This window comes from Nothoprocta perdicaria, unplaced genomic scaffold (assembly GCF_003342845.1).
Source record: "Nothoprocta perdicaria isolate Ctin4 unplaced genomic scaffold, notPer1 scaffold_366, whole genome shotgun sequence".
NCBI classification, from domain to species: Eukaryota; Metazoa; Chordata; class Aves; order Tinamiformes; family Tinamidae; genus Nothoprocta; species Nothoprocta perdicaria.
This window is the reverse complement of record NW_020455606.1, coordinates 285,121-302,090: the sequence shown is the minus strand read 5'-3', so window position 1 is coordinate 302,090 and position 16,970 is coordinate 285,121. Positions and strand designations below refer to the sequence as shown.

The 16,970-nt window shown below is 38.2% G+C and overlaps 1 protein-coding gene across 3 annotated transcripts in view; it reads right to left on the bottom strand.

The window, feature by feature from the left end:
• Positions 1-15,504, bottom strand: part of KEL (Kell metallo-endopeptidase (Kell blood group)) — a 27,386-nt gene extending 11,882 nt beyond the window's left edge. For 2 of the 3 annotated variants that reach the window (XM_026044475.1, XM_026044478.1), the window contains exons 1-6: positions 15,405-15,504; positions 7,787-7,937; positions 3,227-3,365; positions 2,037-2,237; positions 1,183-1,307; positions 169-315 (exon numbers count right to left, since the gene is read on the bottom strand). In XM_026044475.1, the coding sequence (XP_025900260.1) occupies positions 169-315; positions 1,183-1,307; positions 2,037-2,237; positions 3,227-3,365; positions 7,787-7,937; positions 15,405-15,442 (801 nt within the window). In that variant the 5' untranslated portion in view covers positions 15,443-15,504. The remainder of the gene's footprint in view (positions 1-168; positions 316-1,182; positions 1,308-2,036; positions 2,238-3,226; positions 3,366-7,786; positions 7,938-15,404) is intronic. The other variant, XM_026044477.1, reaches the window with a different exon arrangement.
• Between the last annotated feature and the right edge of the window lie 1,466 nt (positions 15,505-16,970).

The following is a 16,970-nucleotide window of genomic DNA, read 5'->3' as shown; positions in this document are numbered from 1 at the left end:
TTGATGTTATTTGCTTATTTACAAACTTTTTTTTTTTTTTTTTTTTTTTTTTTTTTCTGGCAAGGAAGAACACAGAATTAGCACGAACAAGTCTGGATCCCACTGATTGCATAACCTACCCTTTATTCCCGGTGCTTCCTGATGGCCCTGTTTTCTAAGTCTACTCACCTGAATTATGTTGATGTTTGGGTCAGAAGGGCTAGGTCCCACGTGGACACTGAAAAAGGGAAAGGTGTTGTATCTGCCCATCAGAGTCTGAAGAGTTTTGTTAAAATCTTTTTCTTCCCCAATGCTTGTGATATTCCAGACACCAACCTAGAGAGGAATATAGGTAGTATGAGAGAGGAGAAACATATTTGTTTGATCCTTATTTACTCCTGTGAGCTCAGTCATTCTGACATTTGTGGAAAAAGAAAAAAAAACAAGGCGAAGAGCAAAAAGTGACAGGCATGAAGACATGAAGTCTGTTGAATTGTTGGTTTTATAATGATGTTGCTTTCACTTAAGCAAAGTCACAAAATACAGAATGACACAGGGAGGGGAAGAGTCTCAAAGGCATTATAAAAGTCTTTGAGAACAACAACCAGAGATCAAGGATTAAGGGTCCCACCTCCCTAACAGCAGATTCAAATGTGGGTTTGGAGTTGGTTATCCTTCTACTGAAAGGTTGTCCCATCATCCTTGGATATGGAGCATAAACGATCCATGTCTACAGGAAGAGGGACACACCTCCCTGTACTCAGCCTTGGAAGAACAGCATTTTCTTCTTCAAGCAAACCTTCCCAAAGCCTGCAGTAGTGGATGGTTATCAAAATTTGAACACAAAATCTCACCCATTTTGCATGATGTTCCTTGTCCTGGAAGTTGCCTACTATTGAATTCAGCTTCTAAGATTTAAAGTTCTACTCTTTCTGTCGTCTTGGTTGTGTGATTCTAAAGTACTACTTAAGGTCATTAGGATAAATTCAGAGATATGGTGTCAGAATTTAAACATGGAGACACCATTTAAAAAAAAAATATATTACTTAGAAGTTGAGCTGTGAACCTTCAGCTTATTTAAGGACCATACGATAGCAAAACACATAAGAAAAAAATAGAAGACTATCTAGTCAGTACTTCACTTTTTTCTTTTCCTTACGGGAATTAACTTCCATAGAGAGAGAAAATAACATAAACATTCACCTGATTTAGGAGACCTTTCAATGGCTGAATTCCTTGGGATTCTATCCGTTGAGTATCCATACAGGATTGATAGAACAAGATTGCTTTCTTTCTAGCTGAGCCTCTTACCCCAAATTGTGGGGTCTCTGATAAAAAAGAAAGTATAGGTAAAAAAATAGAAAAAGGATGTAATAATATATTACATTGCACTGTGATTCAAAACAATTTAACAAATATAGCCACACTAGTCCCCACTGTGAAGCCTTCAGAACAGGAAAGTTAATCTCTGATGATCCGAGCTGAAGGAACTCTAACTGTGAAAAAGGAGAAAACTTCCCATTTTACATCTACAGAAATTCATCTAGTGTTGTAAAAAAAATCTATGCCTAGACTACTTTTAAGGCATGTCAGAATGCATGAAGCATCCTGTTCACCGAGGCATACAAAGTAAGAGACTCTTACTTCGAGCCGTGACTCTTCCTGAGGCCAGATAAATGGATCTCTTCACATTGAAAATCAAGTATAAAAGGAATGTAGTTTATATCTTGACTTCAGTCCAACACGGACTGAGGACACGATAAGAGTACAAACTGAAAGACAGTCAAAGGGGCTACTTTCACAAGCAATGGCTTGGTTTGCTGTCAGAATTTGGAGTGTGATTTCCATAACACCTGGCAAAGGGAACCAAAAAGTTTGAAACGTGGTGATTATAATATGACATGGAATACAGGAATATATCTGTACCTGTAATGGTAGAAGAATAAAAAGACTGGAATCAGTCTCTGTTGGGAATGACTGTGCTCTTAGATACCATAATTCACCGCTCTAACTGAGGAAAAAGCTAGAGTAACACAGCAATTATCTCCTGTCCCTACCTAAAAGTTTTTTCAGGATCAACTGATTTTCTTCCAACAATGCATCAAAGACATTTAGTGATTCTTCTGTGGTTCTGCTTGAGCGTTTGCCTTCCCAGCTGCCACAGGCATATTCGTAGAAATCCTTACAGGGGTCTACTGTGTCATTCCTAGAATTCAAGATTCTGGCCAACAGTGCCCCCACCTCAGCATCACAGGATCCTGCTCAGGAAGAAAACAGGAGAGAACTGAGCAGTAACAATGGTGAGTGAGAACAGCTCTAAACAAAAAATTAGGAGGTCTCTGTGGGACACTTCTCTGAAAAGATTTATTTTGGTCCAAACTTCTTTGCATGTGGCATGTTAAAATCCCTGTAAATTTTTGCTGAATATGGAATAAATCATGTGCTATTTTTGGCTTCATTGGAGGACTGCTTTTGCACTTTTTAAGGGAGATTCTGAAATTAAAAGATAGACAGTCAGGCCAGAGCTAGTGTCCTGTATTGGTACTATCTAGGCAGTCTACTTTGCCTTCTGAATGTATGTTATCTGATTCAACGCTCACTGGTTTAGCCTAATATAAATAAGAAACTACCAATGGTGTCAATGCATGAGACAAGAGAAGGTCCATTCTGTAAAAAAGTGTTTAGTGAATTTGATTGAAACTGAATGTTTCCAGTCTTTCTTCGTAGTTCCCCCAGTGAGCAGGAGACTGACTTTTCTCTCTATAACACGACTACACTGGTTGGTGCTAGAAAAACAGGACTAGACTTATGAAATTACGAATGGAAAAGTGGGGAAGCTGCCCCAATTTCCTGGAGGCAACTATAGACAGARCAAGATGCTACAGTTGTATACAATTGTAGGTCAGGAGCATGAGAATCAAAAGAAAATATATATATATACATATATATATTTGAAAATTTAAATACAGGCAGTATAATGCTGCCTCAAAGGTGCGTCCAGGCATAATAAAAGGCAGACAGAGGAGGARAACTGGAGGTGGGAAGCATCTTCAAGTAGGAGCTACAACCCAGGGAGGAGAAAAAATCCTTGTTTACAATGAATATTTTTTGACGTTTACTTGAGATTCTGAAAGTCGGATTCTCACACAGATGCTAAGCCCAATAAGCCTTGGAGGGAGATAGAATAGGAAGGAGTCTTATAAATGGGGGGATGAGGAGGCAGGCAAAAGGATACCATGTATTATACCTAGACTGCAGCTCATCGTTACATGGGTGAYAAGCAATGTAAGTCCTAGGACAATACTAAGAACTAGCACACACACAAGTAGGCTTTTCCCCCAGAGACATCGCTCCTTTGCTTCTGCTCTCAGCTCCGGGTCACAGGTCTGAAAAAAGAAAATAAGACAAGCAGAATATAAAACTGCTATTAAAGCTTGTACTAGTCATATACTCTAACTTTCATCTATTTTAAGGGGAAATAACTGACGAGACTAGTGCTAGAGCACTGTAATATTCCAAATCTCTGAGGAGGTGCTTTTCCCAGAGGTTTCCTGATTTCCTTGATTTTCCAGATATACTTTTCRCACAACATGAAAAATTAATGCATCTGGAAGCCATAAAACTTCCTATGTGAGGGCCAGTCTCCCCATAATTCTACTCTGGGACTACCTTACATATGCTTGCTGSAGGTATCAAAGCATTTTTTGTGTCTCGTGTCTACAGAAATAGTTGCTCTGTTAGAGTTTGCTAGCCTGAGATTTCCTTTGAGATCTTTCTGCAAGATGTATCTTCTATATCCTAAGCCTTGGAGTCTGATTCGCTTGGGAGAAAAGACTTATACAGTCTAAAAAYCACAGTAAGCCGCAAGCTGCAGACGATATCCTTATTTACAGACAGGTTTTATCTCCCCTCAATTTATTTGTATTTAGTAATCTAGGTCTGCTTTTTTAGTCAGTGGAAGAGTACCCCTTCTATTTCAGACATCTGTTTTAGGATATGCTAAAGCATCATTCAGAAGCATGAATCTTTTTCTCCATTTATCCATTTCTCTACAAAGGAGAYTATGACTATGCTAGGCTACTCTCCTGAAAGCTTAATTAAGAGTTCAGTAAGATGAAATTTACTCTGCCTGTCCACTGCTTCTACCTAATTYGATATGCACAAACTTGAAGAAGAACAGCACATCACAAGAAAACAAACATAGGAATGGAATCTGGTGGTGTAACAAAAGCAAAATAACTGGGTACACAGTGAAGAAAAAGATGCAGAAAAAAAAAATGAAGATAATAGAAAAGCCTCAAGGAAGAGAGTCAGGGAAGAAACATTAGAGCAAGGAAGGGATAATGTAGCATGGTGAGCTGATAAATACTCTAGTTTGAGGCTCTCACACGGACTTCACAGGGTCAGGACCTGGCCATGCATTCCCTCTCTCCTAGGAGTTTAGCTTTCAGAGCTTAAAGCCAGCTCTCTGAAATAAGAAAGTTCTCCAAGGAACCTTGGCTGTCCTTGGAACTCTTTGAGGGAAAAAAAAAAAAAAAAAAAAAGCTTGAAGAAGCCTCATTGAAGGCACATTCTCCTTCACTTACAAGCTGCTTTTTGCAGCTCTCATACTTGATCTCCATCTGAGATACGTTGCAGCAACATTAAAACTATGCCTGGCTATACTCCACTGATTTGGATCCAGATCTTAATCTGTACATTTGACATTGAGGCTTAGATCTGCCTCCTCAYTGTAGATTTTCCTGGTGATCTAGACTCTTAGCTGAGCCTGGCTACCATCACCAACCTGCTTTACTCCCCTAATTCCAGCATTGTGGRGTAACACCTTTTATAGACATGAACATTGTTCCTTGCCTGCCTTGTTATAGACTCTCAGCTCCCAGCTTATCTTTCTGTGCCTGTTCTTACTGCTCCCTTTAACAAAGCAGTTAAGGATTATCTTAAGCTTCATTTGTCATCAGGTTCAGAATTTATCTTCTTTAACAGAAACCAAAATACATAATCTGTTCAAAAATAACAAGAAGAAGTCACACCCTATAAGAAGAGAAGCAGCTCACATTATTACCTCCCTTCCCATGAGGAAAGGTTAGGAAAATGAATGTCTGCTCTTAATCTGCTCCTTAGTCTGCTCCTAATGTACTATCGGAAGATGCTCAAATGTTGTGGTGGAGCTTCCTATATAAAAACTTCAACAGAACAGAAACCACAAAATTACAATAGGAAAGCAGAGCTTAGTATGTGATATCCTTCAAACACACACTTGTTTGAGAGGCATCTCAAAAGCAAATAGCAATATACTTGAGTCCTGCAAACTTTCCACAAGGATTKGATGCCTCAAGGTGGAGGTGGTTGGTTACCTTTGTACCTTGATGCCTCAAGGTGGTTACCTTTGTCCCTTTAAATTCCCTTTTTTGGCTACATAAAGCAGGATACAGAATAACTGTGTGGAAAGTAAGCATGCACAAGTAAACTCTGGTGTTAAAAGTTGCTAAATAAAAACATAGATTTACCGGCACTGTACATACAATAAATATACAATGCAGAACATAAAGGAGGAAATGTGCATTTCTTTCATATGCCCTTGCAGTAACACATTTGAGTTTTTACTCTCCAAGTGGAAAGTAAGGCAGAGAAAAGCGGGAAAGAAAAGTTTTCCAGCCGAAAAGGAGGAGGAAGAACATCCTTTGATGTATCCTTTGATGTACCTGTATCTTTTACTATGCTCTTGACTCCTCTGTCACAATAGACTTGCTTTTTTTCAAGGTGAAAATCTGGCTTATCCCAATTATGAAGTATTTACAACTTCCCTGGTCTCATCCCTSTTAGATTTCTGGTCTGCTATGAATCTTGTTTTCCCTCAAAAGAACTAACCAGTTTTCAGAATAGAAACAACAAAATCCAGAGCTTTTCCAAAATCTGTGGATCTTGGTTAAGGTGGCATGGATTTAACTAGATGGAACTGTAGATGGACTATATAAATTCAGGAGGCAGAAATGCTGCACAGCTTGCAGGCAACAGAAGCACTTTTCATGGCATGCTTCATAGCATGGTTCTGTTATCCAACATGCTCAACATAAAAAGACAAACAAATGGTTTGACTATGGAGCCTCCTCCTATGGCATAAGAGGCTATGGAAGAGCATAAAGAGCCTTTACTCTCTGACAAAATTCCTCCACATGGACTCTGTTTATGAGTAAGCAAGAAGTATTTGCACAAAGCTGAAGATTAATGTTATTTCCATTATAGCTTCAGTTCTTTCRTGTTTTTAAGTGTGTGCAAGTGCTCAGATCTAAAAAACTGTAGCTAAGTTTGTGAGATACCTGTAAAATCAATAAAAGCTGATTTCTGATTGTCCTCTTGATTGTAAAATGAATTTATGTTGCAATAGTCGACTCCATGAAACATCCAATTCAAATGAGAGCATGACTTAGGTTAGGAGAATCTGGATAGAATCCATACCGATTAAAGCAAGAACTGTTTGATTGCAGATAAATCAGGCAAAGAATTTGACTTTCAGTCAACAGCTCTTACTTGTTGTTTGTGAGCCAGTGCTGAATTCTGCAGAGAGGTTTAAGAAGTCCTTTGTCTCAATTCCCTCTCATCTTACATTTCATCGGTATTCTGTACTGTTACACAAAAAAAGCCCTAAGCATCTAACTTGGAGGAGAAGTAAATGAAATATCAAGATATCAAGGGCAGGGAGATTTGGACCTGTTATTCATAAGTATTTTCCAAGCAATTTACGGTTATAATTTTTCAGAGAGTAGATTATTCACAAATAACTTACTTCTGACTGTTGCTCAAGTAATGTACATCATATTAGCCATGTGGATGATGTATTTTCAGACTAATTTGCAAAGAACTTAATCATTTTTCTTAAATCTAGCTTCTGTAAACAAATCATTTAAATACATAAAATTAAGCATATTAAATTCCCTTTGAAAAGAAATTTTTAAGCCTATGTCAAAAATAATATGCCTGGTAACATGGGAAAGGAAACAGAACATTTGCTGAATTATAATCTGGAACACCAAAAGTTAGAAAAATAGCAAGAGCCAATAACATTTAAAATTTTGACTGATGACCCCTCTCACAGGAATATGAAAATAGATATATAAACAAAACATGCAAATTCTTGAGACAGCGAAATGCAGTTGAGATAAATATGAAGTGAATGATCATTTGCTATAAAACCACAGCTTTTGCATCTTTGCACAGCATACCATATAATTTTTATTTTTTAAGTTTAATTAGTCTCATAGCAAATATTATTAGTTCTATTGCATTTTAATAACTTCTGCATTTTAGCAACCCTGAGATAACAACTCGGTGTGTGTTGCCTGTAAACATGCAGTTAACACTTATTGGCTCTATTCATGAGACTACAAATGACGTGCAATTAGCCACGCCATTTTCACATTCCGAAAAATATACCTTGCTCACTCACAGCTATTTGCTGGGGAAAAATGTTGCACATATTTCTGCATAAAGAGTTTCTGAAACTAATTCGTTTGCTGAAAGATGAGGATACAGTAAAAGAAGAAAATAATCGGATGCTTATTATTAGTTATTATAACAAGTTAAAACATCTGGATGGCCTTTAAGATGACTAATACGGAGACAAGAAGTCCCCAGATTCTTATACCACACCCAACATCACTAATTCTGAGATCTGGACAAGATTTTTCTTAGTATCAACTCTCAGAAAAGGGATTGTTCCAATTCCCTGGGGCCGTTAAGCTGTGAGAGCAGGAGTGGGGTGCAACAAAGATGACTCATCAGCCCCAGAGACAAARCCATTTCCTACCTCTGGAAGAATCGTCATTCTCTTCACTGAGCAGACTTTGCCTCCCTGGTTCCGGCAGCTCTCACCTCTGCTTACTTGTTTATCATGTCTTCTGCGCCCAAGATACGCTGCTGAGATCAGAGACAATCTCTCTTTTTCAGCTTGGCTGATCCTGTGGGGAGAAGAAAGGAGAGAAAATGTTACGTGAAGAACGCCCTTAAACAGGAGGGAGGGAAAGAAATGGACACATTTCTGCAACTCTCCACCCACTTTCTCCCTCCAACACCTCTCACTTTCATAAAACTGGCTCTATGCCTCTTCTGCGTTTCCTTAGGACTCCTGTGTCTTTCTGTYTCCTGAAGCTATCAGAAAAAAAAAATTTTTTTTGAAMAAGAGTATGTGATTCTCTATCTCCCCCAGCCTTTCTTCTCAAATATTTCCTAYTTCTTTTCGCTCTGACAGTCCAAGCGCCCTCCCCACCCAAATAGCCTGTTTTGCTCTGATATTCCTGTTGCGAGTAGCTTGTTTCAACCTGCTGYTCCTGCGGGGCCTGGAGGCCTCTGTCTATTGCAAGATAATGCTGGGTTTAGATCCTAATTTTCCTCCTCCCCCAGGAGAAAGGCCAATGCACTTTCATTTTGCTCTCTCCACTGCACCCCAAAACACGTTTGAGAGGGAAATAAATAAAACCACTTCTGCTTTTTTTTTTTTTTTTTTTTTTTGACACTGAGAAACCTAGAAAAAATAAAACAAACCAAAAAAAAAAAGGTTAGTGAATCTTATTTCCATTGTTTGCAGCCTGTATGTCATGGCTTCCTTAAGGATGAATTAAGGATAAATACAGGAAAGATATACGAGGGAAATTCCCCTGCATTAATGACTGAGAAGAAGGGTTAGTTCCCAGGGACCTTAGAAAACTGAGTGGTGAAGATTTTGCTTCCACCACTGCTGAGTGGTGCAGTTTTGCTTCCACGGCTGCTGAGATGTTTCGGGAACTAGTCTGGAGTCAGCTTGCCTCTCCACCTGGCCAGGTTCTCAGAAYGATATGGTGTCTTGGTTCACAAGTTTGAAGATAAATAGATAGCTGTTCAGTTGTTCTGTGCTTCTCTATTTTTTGGTCTGTTTTATGAAACAGACCTAATTTTTATGTTTTTTAAAAATATTTATTTTTATTTATTTTTATTTTTTAAAAAATATTTATTTATTTATTTATTTACTTACTTACTTATTTATTTATTTATTTATTTATTTATGTTTCTTCCTTATCCCAGGCGTGCTTTTCTAACATCTTACTTTGATTATAGAGCGATAAAAGACTTCTTTTATGGCTAAAGTTAATTACTTATTCCCAGTTCTTTTTACATTTTAGGTTACTGGTAGCTTTATACTTTTACATTTACTAAACAACCCTAGTGTGAAAAAGGTTCTTGCTGACCCAACACTTTCCTTGCAATAGCCCAGCTCCCTTCAGGTTACTTTGCAAATGCTCCTTGAGCAAATGAGTGAAATCTGACTTAGTGTATATAACAAAACACAACTCTTGTTTCACTGGTAAGGGCATTGCTGTGATCTAAACTGCCCAACAGATGCAGAAATGCTTTGTTTGTTGTGGCTTAAAGTAATTTACAGTTGGTCCAGTCTCAGATATTTATGCAAACTAAAATCTTAAATGAGGAACTGGGATTATGCAACAGAGTTCTGCCCCATAATCCTTGCTTTAACATATCTTTAATAATTTTATGTTACATGTATTAAGAAACGTTTGTTTTATGTATTTCTTCCACCTTTCCCCTTGTGAATTTTCTATTCTTTCCTATTTTACATCTTTTCTTAAAATAGCTACAACTCTACCTCACTTTCAAAAATGTTTTTCATTAGCTGCATTAGTATAGACTCAGAACCATATGAAATGGTATATGGACAGTTGACTGCATTTAACTGTAAGTGATTTTATAGTGGATGTATCTTTGTGAACTGACGGGACAAATTTGTTCATGGCAATATGCTGTTTGTTCGGGTGTCTTATGTATGTGTTTGAACTTACCCATCTGCAGAATTATGACACTAAATAGCTCGCAAACTGTAAGTAATGAATTAACTTTACCTTTCCTCTCCAGTGAACACTATCTAGGCTTTATAAGCTCTCTGGGCAAGGAATATTGTTCCTTTTCAATTTTACAATGGCTATGATCATTTTGAACATAATGTAATTTAAACTAAGAGTAATTAGATCTTGGTTAAGCAAGTAGGACCAGTTCTGATCTGCAGCAAATATCTCAAATTGTGAGTTTCCGTAGTAGTTTATAAGTGCCTTTTAAAGAAAAGTTCATATATTTTTCTTGAGATTTGTCCACTTTGTTCTTTAACAAAAGTAAGATGACTATCCAAGTTAAAGCAAAAGAGCTATCACAGTCAAAAGGTGTTCTGTTCAATAACTGTTCAACAGTTGCAAAAATCACCCTTAGAAATTCTCTGTTTTGAAACGAAACTTAAGAATACCAAGAAGCTTTTGGACAATATGCCAGTGGGATGTCTTTGGAGTTAATACAGTTTCATAAACCCGTATCTTTTAAACAGATCCTCTWCTTCCTCATGGTTGAATGTTACTTTATCACTTAAACTGACAAAAGAACACTAAATTATTAAATTAACTGTTAATTATTTATATTAATTTAATTAGTATTAATAATACTATTATAAGAATATTTATAATGCAACATCATATAATGCTATATAATTAATATTATCAATATTAATATTATTTTTATATTTAACTTTTAGAATTAAAAAAGGTTATTGCCACACTATATGGATCCTCCCCCATATACTACCTAGAAATACTTCGAATGTAGATGTTTGTAGATGGGTCTGTTTTTYCAGAGCTTGTAAACTACGATAGCTCTTGAAAAATACTTGGATCACAGCTCCATTCTAAGTGTGCATAGAATATTTCAGCAAATGATACTACTTTCTCAAGGAAGTACACTATTCTAAATTGGTAGAGAGAAAGTTGTTTTGTAAGGACTGGTATAAATGATGGGGACGGTGGTGTTTCTTCTCCTAAGCCATCATAGCCCATAATAGTGAATACTGGAGCTACACTCCAGTGTACACTCTTCCACTCTTAGTTTCTAGCTGGAGAGCATGCTCATGAATAGAATTCTACTGCAAAATGGTTTGTTGACTAATTCAGAAGGAAAGTGGCACTGTTATAGAGACAAAACAGAACATTAAATCTGTTACTTATTCCAAAATTCAAGTCTCTCTTTAACATAACATCTACATGTTCATTGCACATAGATATGATCTTTATGCCTGTCCTATGAGACATCCAGGTATAATCCATATTTTATCCAAAAAATGCACATCCCACACTTCATAAAAATCTATTTGACTGGGTTCATTATTTGAAGCTCAGTAATGTTTTCACTACAGCTCTGTGCCTTTTCAAGCAGAGCCTACTTGCATTTATTTAATTTGGAGTAAGGACAGAGTACATTTGCATGTGGTAGCAGTAAATCATGTAAACAAACCTTGCATTTTCCACACAACAAATTGGGTATGGAAAACTTCTTCAGTTTAGACACCACAGGACAGTGCAATGTCTGTACTGAAGCTATGAAAAAGGGTTTAGCTCAAAGGAGATTGCATGTTGACAATATGCTGCCTGATGTCTGTATTGAATRTGCAGCTTACAAAGTTTGAAGACATTTTCATCAACTACTGAAAGTGAAGACAAAAAAAAGATACCTTCTCTAACTACTGAAGTAGGAAGAGGAGGTGGTGTGAGGGGAAGACGTCACAAGTAGTCTTTATCAGCTAATTCCCTTCTTATCTCTGAGGCACAGATGACAGCTCTGCCCTCTTACATACAGAAGTTGGTGAGAAGACCTCTGGCTTTTTTTTTTTTTTCTCTGTTAAAGAATCTCTGACTTCTTCCTTTTTTGTATACAAAATATTAGCTCTTTAAAGTCTAATACTGGTCAGCACAATGAAAAGTATACAGTGTTGGACATGCCTTCCCGCCGTCATACATAAAAATATCTAATGTGAATTATATTTTAGATAGTCTTTTTAGAATGAGATAGAAGTATGATTAATAAAAATGTGTAGTTATTAAGAACGCCATTGATGTGTTTGGTAGATGGCATTGCAAACATTGCCTCTACATGCAAGATGACTGTGAATCTAAGCAGATTTTAAAAAAAATCCTCTTAGTAACTGTCTTGAAGTGACATTGAATTTGAACTTTGATCTTGTAAGTTTTGTGTACCCTTCCAAAAATATGTATAACATAAACTGCACAAAACAAGTCATCTTTATAAAAAATCGTCTTTAAATCTTAAAAAAAAAGTCATCTTTATAAATAAATGCAGCGTATGGACAAGCATTATGAAAATATGAYATAGCAATGTAAATTCGACTGGCATCTTGAAAAAGTTATCATTTAAAAAAAAGATGACGGTACCAGTGACTAGTGTGGACTGAAGAAACATGAAGAAAATGCCTATTCAAATAAGAGACTGCCTGCCATAGGGTAATAAAGTYTATAAGGGTTACCATTGTAACCATCAAAAGCATAAATTTGTTTTGAAAACATCAGAACACGGTAGCACTGCATTTGAGCTAGAAAACTCCAGAAAGATGAAAGCAGGATAACCTGAAAGCTGTAGTGTTTTCCACTTTGGATGGAAGGACTGATGGACTGATGGAGAGATTTGTATTAGCCCAAAAGCAGAGTTGCTTGTCAAGGGTGACAAAGACAGATACCTTAAGAGGCAAAGATGTTCTTGGACACTTTGAGTTACATATCCATATGTATGGGATATGTATCGCAGAGCGCTTGCTCTCTAATCTACTGTCAGTTCATAGTGCATCTTTATGTATGGAAGAATGAAGAAGAGCAGAAAAATCGTTAACAGTTACAGCCACCACAATGAGTAGAGAGGCTTTAGCTTCAGGGAATCAAAAAGAGGCGTAGATAATTCCTACAAAACAGAAGGTCCCAAAGAGATTGTAACATGATGTAACCTGAGTGATGGCAGAAGAAAAGGTAGAAGTTAATCTCTATGATAGTAGCTGTTCAAGCCTCAAAAAATATATTAAGTTCAGATACTATAAGTTATAGAAGTCTCATACCTTCATCAATGGGCCAGYTGTGCTCCTTTGATAGCATTCAGGATGTTCTTTAGAGTTACAAAGCCCAACTTATTTTCTCTTATTTTCTCTTGTATTTATCATGATTGCCATGACTCCATGGCAGGGCTTCTCAGAAATGCAACTATCTTGGCTGTCAGTTCAACTATCTGGGTGAGGAGCAMAATACTATCCTCCTGACACGACATGACATGACATGATTATAATCTTTCTGAGTTTATCCAGAATCTGTTTGCATTACTGGATTATGCAGGATTGTTTTGTAGGTTTGGTCTTCCCGTCTTTCTACTATGCTGGCAATTTGTTTGTAACCTACAAGACAGTTTTTATGTTCCTGAACTACTCCAACCTCTGATTTGCTGCCTGACTTAGCGTCTTCTATTGTACCAAGATTGCCACTTCTACACAGTCTTTCTTCATCTGGATGAAGCAAAGAATTTCCGATCTTGTGCCCTAAATGTTGATAACATCATTTCTTTTTTCCTTTGCAACCTGTCTTCCTTTCTTCTGGCAGCATGTCGARGGAGGGGATCCTGCCCCTCTCCTCAGCTCTGGGGAGGCYGCACCTGGAGTATTGGGTGCAGTTCTGGGCTCCTCAGTGTAAGAGGGACAGGGAGCTCCTAAAGAGGATCCGGCRGAGGGCAACCAAGATGATTAAGGGAATGGAACATCTCTCGTATGAGGAGAGACTGAGTTGGGCCTGTTTAGCCTGGAGAAGAGAGGGCTGAGAGGGGATCTGATTAACATGTATAAGTTCACGAAGGRGGAATGTAGGGAGGAGGGGGCCAAGCTCTTCTCAGTGGTGGCCAGTGATAGGACAAGGGGCAATGGGTATAAGTTAAAACACGGGAAGTTCCATCTCCAGGTGAGGAGGAACTTCTTTCTTGTAAGGGAGACAGAGCCCTGGCACAGGCTGCCCAGGGAAGTTGTGGAGTCTCCTTCTCTGAAGATCTTCCAAACCCACCTGGATGCCTCCCTGTGCCCCGTGCTCTGGGTGTCCCTGCTGGAGCAGGGGGGTTGGACTAGATGATCTCTAGAGGTCCTTTCCAACCTTGAACATTCTGTGATTCTGTGATACCTACAGAGTGCATGACAACTTCATTACTCCTTCAACTGTGACAAACTCTTCTGAAAAGACAGTGACAATAAAAACTAGGTTTTTTTTCTATTGATTCTTCTCTGTAACATTGGCATAGCCTTGCCTTTGATATTATTTGTTATTTCAAGTGTCCTGCTTATTAGGTCTCTGTGGAGACATACAAGAAAGATGCAAAATAATACAACTGACTTCAGGGATCCCATCTTAGAAGGCCACATGGGTACCATAAAGGCAATCCTCTCCTTCCTCATTCTGCATGTTACATATTTTATTGCTTTGGTGTTTATTTTATCTGACATGTTCTTACCTTTAAGCATTGGGGAAGTGTTACATACAGCTGTAATGGTTCCTTGTCCTTCAGGACACTCTATGATCTTAATCTGGAGCAACCCCAAATCTCAAGAGCTGCCAGCTAGGATTTTGCACCACMTAGTCAAAGGTAACCTAGACCCATATAAAAGTCCATTGGCTATCCTGAACTTTCTAGTTTAGATCCAAATGAATTAAATCAGAGTCACTGGAGGCATAAAATGTTAGAAGCCTGAATGAGTAGATTATAGCCGTGATCTGGAATCACAAAGGTCCTAAGAATATAGAATTTTGCAGATGCTAAGAATGTAGGATTTTACTTTATCTTAATATGATCTTTGAAATGAAGATTTCTGTGAGTTTTCTGCAATTTTAAAAGTTGATTGCCTATACAGTGACATAATTATGGATACTAAAACCCAAGTATTCAGGATTTTATTCATGATTCTGTGTAATTTCCAAGAATTTCAATATATTTGTTGATTCTGGAAGCATCTTTAAGGTTCTGGTGTGATTCAGTGAAGATAACTAAGTTGTGTTTTGTAATTTTGGGAGGTACAAGAATTCACAGCTTTAGAAATCCATTAAACTGTCCTGGATAAATCAAAGATTGCATTGGAGTCCAAAATTCAGCATATTATTGTTGTGTCAGTACTGGGATTTTTCTATCCTTTTCAGTTGTAAGGTGTGTTTATATACTGTTAAGGCTGTCTTCATCTAAGTCTTGTCATACATGGTCTTTTGAGATGTTCAGACATCTGCTTGAGCCCTGTATTGATTAGCATTGCATTGAGTCCTTTCTAATTTGTAACAATTGKTTTTTATGTTTGATGTTTGAGACACTTTGTGTGCATTTAAGCTGAGTTTAGGCAGAATTTGATTTATTTTTTTTAAGTACCTAATGTGCCCTTATGTTCTGGATGGGTTCAGGGCTCGGCAACTGAAAGCACACGCACTGAGAGCAAAATCAACCCCTTAGTTTATTTAGGACAATTCACACTAACATCACACTAAAGCAAGATGACTACTTAGCAACTACCTGCGAGACAAGGCGCCTACGTAGCAATTACTTACGAGAGGATACTTGCCAGCAGGACAGCGAGACCGATCATTCCCCCGCCATGGACAAGAGGTGGCTGACAGGCTCCAAGCTTGCRGGCGTCCCYGCGGAGACAACGTAGGTCTCGGTTGGAAGTCTCTCYCCYCCTCTGATCCACGATTATTTTTTATATCTGGCGCATCCCGCCACGTAGGGCCACTACGTGTCAGGAGGCATACCAGAGGGCGGGCAAAGCTCCACCTTTTTCCTTATGCAATTTTCCCCAGTGTGCGCATGCGTGCCCACCAGTGGGGGTCTCTGGTCTCATTATGAGGGTCCYGCCTTCCTCATCTTCCTCTCCCTCGCCTCAGGTTTGACCTCCAAACTGGCTTAGAGGTCGGCTGTGTTTTGGTTGGCCCCATGCCTTCTGGCACGGACGCCTCCAAATTCCTCAGTTGCTCCTCACCACCAGATAAGGCCCCTGTTTTCGCAGCTGCAGAGCCGCCTTCAAACTTCCTACAACCAGATAATGGCTTAGTTCTCAGCTTCACAGTTTCAAGGCCTCTACAGATCATGAACAGGCTGTGAATCTTTCCTCCTCTTATATACCTTATGATACCAACTATTGGATAGGTACCAGAAGTGGGTTAGAGGCATTTAACAGAGACAGCAAAAATCAAGGACATGGCAACGACACCATTTTTAGGAAAGCATCTGTGACAAGCTGTGCTTCCTGACTTACCACTGTCAAACAGAGATGTTGGGAGATTTATTCCATCCTCTGTCAGCTATCTGGTATCCTCTTGCTGACCTTAAGGAAAGAACCCCACATCTGTCTGCTAGGGACACTCTCAGTTCTGTTTAAAATCTGCAGGATAAAACAAATCAGCAAACAAGTGAAGTTCACAGCTCGTTCTCTTCTGGCACTATCAGAATGCAATGAAAACAATCTTGTTGCCTTGTAGCTGTTTCCATTGAGAATTCAGGAAAAAAATCTAGGAAGTTGCTTGAGTGCTGTATAGAAYAGAGATACCAGCATTTGAAATAAAACTGCTTTCCAGTACACAGGCCTGAATTTTGGTAAATTACCAGTTTAATCAAAAGCATTTTTTTCCCCAAAGAGTTAATGAATAACCAATAACCTTCTATGCTACTGTATTATGTGATTTCAGTTCCCTAAGAAGTGTTATAAAAATACAACATTATGAATGTATTTTAATAAGGTATATTGCAATGCGTCATATTTCTTTGTAGAAGACATAAAAAATAATTTTTGTTATATAGTATAGGAACATAAACTACGGAATACTGATGAACTTGCACTCAGGTTTTGGCCAAAATGAATAAGAAAAGGAGTCAAATCAGTTCAGAAGGAGTTCATAATAATGGAAAATCAATAACTTAGTAATTCAGAGGGAAGAAAAAAGCAACAATGGAACCGAATACTTGCCAAGTACCACCCACATATTTCCTAAAAGAACCGGGAATAGAATCAGGCATCCTGACCTTCAAACCTAAGAATAAACTGGATGAACACAGCTGACTCCTGCATTTGATGAGGATTAAAAGCCTTGTGAACACCCCTCATTTGCTTTCCAAGT